Source organism: Mizuhopecten yessoensis, unplaced genomic scaffold (assembly GCF_002113885.1).
Source record: "Mizuhopecten yessoensis strain PY_sf001 unplaced genomic scaffold, ASM211388v2 scaffold7841, whole genome shotgun sequence".
Lineage (NCBI taxonomy): Eukaryota > Metazoa > Mollusca > Bivalvia > Pectinida > Pectinidae > Mizuhopecten > Mizuhopecten yessoensis.
The window spans coordinates 4,870-9,759 of NW_018407249.1; the positions used below are offsets into that span (position 1 = coordinate 4,870).

General features: G+C 36.9%; 1 protein-coding gene across 1 annotated transcript in view; it reads right to left on the reverse strand.

The window, feature by feature from the left end:
- Positions 1-343: 343 nt before the first annotated feature.
- Positions 344-4,890, reverse strand: part of LOC110454442 (ubiquitin carboxyl-terminal hydrolase 44-like) — a 26,029-nt gene continuing 21,482 nt past the window's right edge. The window contains exons 14-17 of the mRNA XM_021503937.1: positions 2,863-2,931; positions 1,983-2,091; positions 1,282-1,478; positions 344-1,016 (exon numbers count right to left, since the gene is read on the reverse strand). Of these exons, the coding sequence (XP_021359612.1) occupies positions 616-1,016; positions 1,282-1,478; positions 1,983-2,091; positions 2,863-2,931 (776 nt within the window). The 3' untranslated portion in view covers positions 344-615. The remainder of the gene's footprint in view (positions 1,017-1,281; positions 1,479-1,982; positions 2,092-2,862; positions 2,932-4,890) is intronic.

The window sequence follows — 4,890 nt, forward strand, 5'->3', positions numbered from 1 at the left end:
TATACCTGATGACACCTGGTACAATAATTTCTGAAGTGATGACATTCGTAGATAGAGGCGAGTCTCCATAATCCTGCCACATTTGTTCCCAGCAAAAAAGGCTAGACAGTGACTTGGTTGGATTAATGGGACAATAAAAAAACACTTGACAATCACAAAAGTAATTGTGAGACATCTGATGATTGTTAAGGAAACTCGATCAGGTGAAAAGTAACTGACCAAAGGTCAAATGTGTGTTATGCTTGCAACACAACTAGACAGTGTTGCAAAACATATTGGACTCCTCAGTTTTTCTTTTTTAAACTGCCAATGATCACTGTTGGAACTTAATATATANATACTACATCTTATACGTATCATTGAAGCCTATACTACATCTTATAAGAAATCCTTAGGAATTCATATTTCATTTGTATAAAAAATCCCTAAATTTGAATTTCATTTAAAACTCAAGAAGTTAAAATAAGATATTCATTTCACAAGACAATAAACAGAGCATTAATAAAGGTCTAAAAGTCATGAAAAAACTTCTGAGCAAAATTGCAGATTACATGTAAATTTTCTTCTTCACAACAATTTTGAATGGTCTCTGTCCTAAATCTCGTCAATACTGTTTCACCACAACATGGATCGTCGTCGTTTAATCACCCGTTCACTTATGTTCTGTTCGCTGTCCTGACTTGCCCGTTTCACGCCCACTGACAGTGGAGCACCTGAGTGGACGACAGGGGTGAGGAAGTTGAAGGTGATTTCCCTGTCAATTATTTGTGAGGAGTTGAGGCGTCTAAGAGGAGGAGTGAACTCCCCTTCACTGAGGTTGTATTTCTCCGTACTGTCGGAGGCCACTGTACTTTGCGAGTCTGTCATTTGATAATCTGTACAGTGGGATTCTGATGAGCACGCGTTATTGTTTGTCTGTTTGATCTTTGTGTAGATGAGTATATAAGCCTGACTGAGCAGCACATCCTCTAACTGACAAAGCCGCATCCTGGCATCATTGCAGTCCACCCAGGAATCTACAAGAAATTAAACCGTATATTTAATACATGTAATTAACAATGACAGGCTATCTGAATAAACCTGTTTATGTACATGTCCTAACTAACACATCATACGTGTGATGTCTAAAGAGATATTCAAGCATTTAACTGGTTTTTGTATGGCATTTATTATCTATTTGAATGACACAACTTGCAAAGCTGTTGTCCCATCAACGACACAGAATCTGATAATATTTTCAAATATATACAATAATTGATTCATTTGGATTCTAGCACTGACCTGCATCGACATTCCAACAACAGGATGTGTAGTGCCCACATCCAAATCCTTTGCCATGGTGAATGACCACCCCCTGTAGTTGGTACTGGTAGGCCTCACTCCTTCCCTTTACAGGAGTACAGAATGGTTTCAAGTCTAATGTCTCATCAAACGCAGCATGTGTCAGGATCTTCTCTCGATGGAAACGACCGGACCACCTGAAGATGATGATAGTATACTTTGGATATTGTTGTATCAAGGATACCAGACAACCCTAATTCCAGGAAAGAAGTCACTTAAAGCAACATAGCCAAATTTCCCTAACTGGTCCCACCCCCAGTCTCCCAGTGATCAACCCTTCCATTTGTACAATTTGGAGGTCCCTACCTCCAAGAATGCCTCAATCAAATATGGTTAATATCGATCTCATAGTTCCAGATAAAGACTTGTTTTAACAATATGGCCAAATTACTCCTTCTTGGCCCTGAACCTCATCTCCAATATTAAATCTGTTCAATTTTGAACCCCCCTTGGTTAAATTCCAATCAGTGGTTTATGAGAAAAAGTCATGGACTACGTATGTGCTGGTATGGCTTAATCTCATCTTGATCTTTTGAACCAGCATCGCTAATAGTGAACACCAGGGCCAAAATTGTCTCAAATGACATCTCCACATTTGAAACAACTTTAGTTTGTGTAAAAGAGAAAAGGGCTGTATGTACCTGAACCTCTTTAGATGGAGGCGTAGAACATCAGGTAATTTCTTCACCAGAATTTGTTTCTCAGCTTCTGAGTACACCACCTTAGCTGGACACCTTCCCCGTCTGTTCTCTGGGGAGTAATAATAACAATAATAATTTGAGGTTCTAAATACCGCTTCATCACAACCTAGTTCGTAGGTCGTCTCAAAGCAGTTCACAAAATATTATCCGTGGTTATAGGGCCTTTGCACCCAGCCAATATCTTTCTCAACTCCATGGGGACCATACAGCCGGTGCTGCCATTTCGGCGCTCACAGCTATCATTCTACAATTCTAGCACTGCTCAACCAGGTACTCATTTAAAGCTGAGTAGACTGGAACAAGCGGAGTTAAGTATCTTGCTCAAAGCTACAACACAGTGCCGTGCCGTGACTCAAACCTGCAACCCTTTGGTCACCTGCCCCGCGTCCTACCACTAGACTACCGTGCCTCCATTTAGCATCACATTCATCTGTTACAGTTTTACTTAAAAGGCTCAATTTTACTGAACTTTGGTGTGATTTGATGATAGTAAAGACAACTAAACATTTCATTAATCAAGCTACACATGTTTTTTTGTTATAGGAATAATTAATTTTAAGTGATTTCCAGTTGCAGTACCTATACATTCTTGTATTACCGATTGTTTGTTTGGTTGACAATGACTTTCAATAACTGTAACTGACACGCTACTTCCAACATCAGCTGACTCCATTAGAAATGAGAAATTATCATTGTCAAGTAACTTGGCAAGCTCAATACTGGTCCTGTATGCTACATGTGATTTATAGTATAATGTTTATTTAGACACACACTGCGGTCTTGTAAGAGTCTTATCTAAATATCGTATTTTTATACTTACTGTTGCACTTTTCACAAGAATAAATCTTTCCCTCCAATTTCTCAACATCAGTAAACTTGGCTAGCATTTCTGTAATCAAAAACACTTTAGTAATTTTTTGATGGGTAGTACAATTTATCACATAATGTACTGTGTTATCCAGTGAATATACCCAAGTCATATTTTTTTGCGTATTTATTAACCCATGTAATATGACTTGTGATTGGTTGTAAGTTTCAATTGTTTCAGTTGTGACGTCACGCCTAGGACAAGTACATGACATCACAGATTTACGCACTGGAGTCAAAATAGCGTCTTTTTACATTTCATGTAAATGAAAATAGTCATTTTACATGCATAAATGACACAAATCTTGATTACCGTAAAAACCCATGTAATTTGCGCACCTGTGTAATTTACGCAGGTACTTTTTGAGGCTGAAAATCGTGAAAAAAGCTTCTACTCGAATATTTTGCGCACCCAAAAAATCTGGAAAAAAAACGATGTTCATGCTCCGAAAATCGATCCATGAATAAAAAAAATAAAAATATATTTCTATGATTTTTTTTTCATTGATGTAAAATAATATTTAAAACCAAGAAGAAACTACGTAAAATGTGTATTTTGTTGCTTGTTTTCTTTTAATTATCTGATCACACATGACACACACGTGTGCGCATATTGGCATACATCAATTCATTTTAGCAATATTTTACATAAAACATTTACTTGCTTACAAAAACATATCAATTAATAAGTAATTCGATGTTTAGTAACCGCTGGTGCATATCTCCTGGTGAAAGACATAATTAGATACCTTTTATTGATCATAATTACGATCAGTGAGAAGGGCTCATCATGGCGGCTTGGGTTACGTCACTTCAAACCAGGTCATGTCACAGTTCAGTTTGGCCACGGAATTAGATTATCTAAGTCCGTGGTTTGGCGATATTTTTTACAAATTACAATGCAGTAATTAGCTAACACTATCTCTGTGATTACCCGTTAACAATAGCTCTACTAATTGAAATGATTTGCAGTCGCGATCGACGGACCGTGTTGTTGTTTTTTCACTCACCAACACGTGGCGTGAATTACGAAGCCCTACTGCATTGTCATAACAACAGACTGATTTGACTGATAAGGGATTATAAAAAATATGTTTATACTAGAAGCGTGGACAATCAATACATCCTCTTCAAATCTACTCCAAGGAAAAAAATAGTTAACGCAGACTATTTTTACGATGCTTCATTTAATAAATATTGAAATAATTCACGAGGTTATTATCAATCACGTGTTTACGTAATGTTAGACGCGAGATCAACATGAAAGTGAGCCGGAAAAAAACATGCTATACGTTTACGCATAGGCGATTTGAAAAAACCTTACAGATCTTTCATGGAACGGAGCTTAAATTGAACCACTACATTTTCGTAATAGTATGGGGAAACGCACCGAGATGTCGAAACGTAATGTCGTAAGTTGATCGGCGATTCTCTGGCATAGGAATTTGGCTACACTTTTTTTGTTCACGGTTACCTATTTAATAATATTTTCCACATAAACTCACATAACAACACATTATGTATCTTTTATTAATGTTTGAAATAAATATATTTGTTGATCGTCATTTGTTTTAATTAGAGTTACGTGTACCAAGGGAATTAATCCAAAATGGCGATCTCCCAGAATCGTCGATCTTCCTGAAAAAAACTTGAAATTTTCTATACCTGTGTATTTTACGCACCCCCCACTTTGGGTATTAAATTTCTGGAAAAAAAGTGCGCAAATTACATGGGTTTTTACGGTATGTGATAAAAAGGATATTACACATGTTTTCATTTCATATTTCAGAGGGTTGCTAATTGAACAAGAGGCCCATGGGCCTTAACGGTCACCTGATATATTTATACAGAGAGTTGATTTTGTTTTTAACATGAACAGAAATATTATTCAAAGTGACAAAAAACAATAAAACCACCTTACTCAATATCTAGCATACAGATTTCAGACTAAAAAGGATTTGAAACTAGCACCTCTGATTCT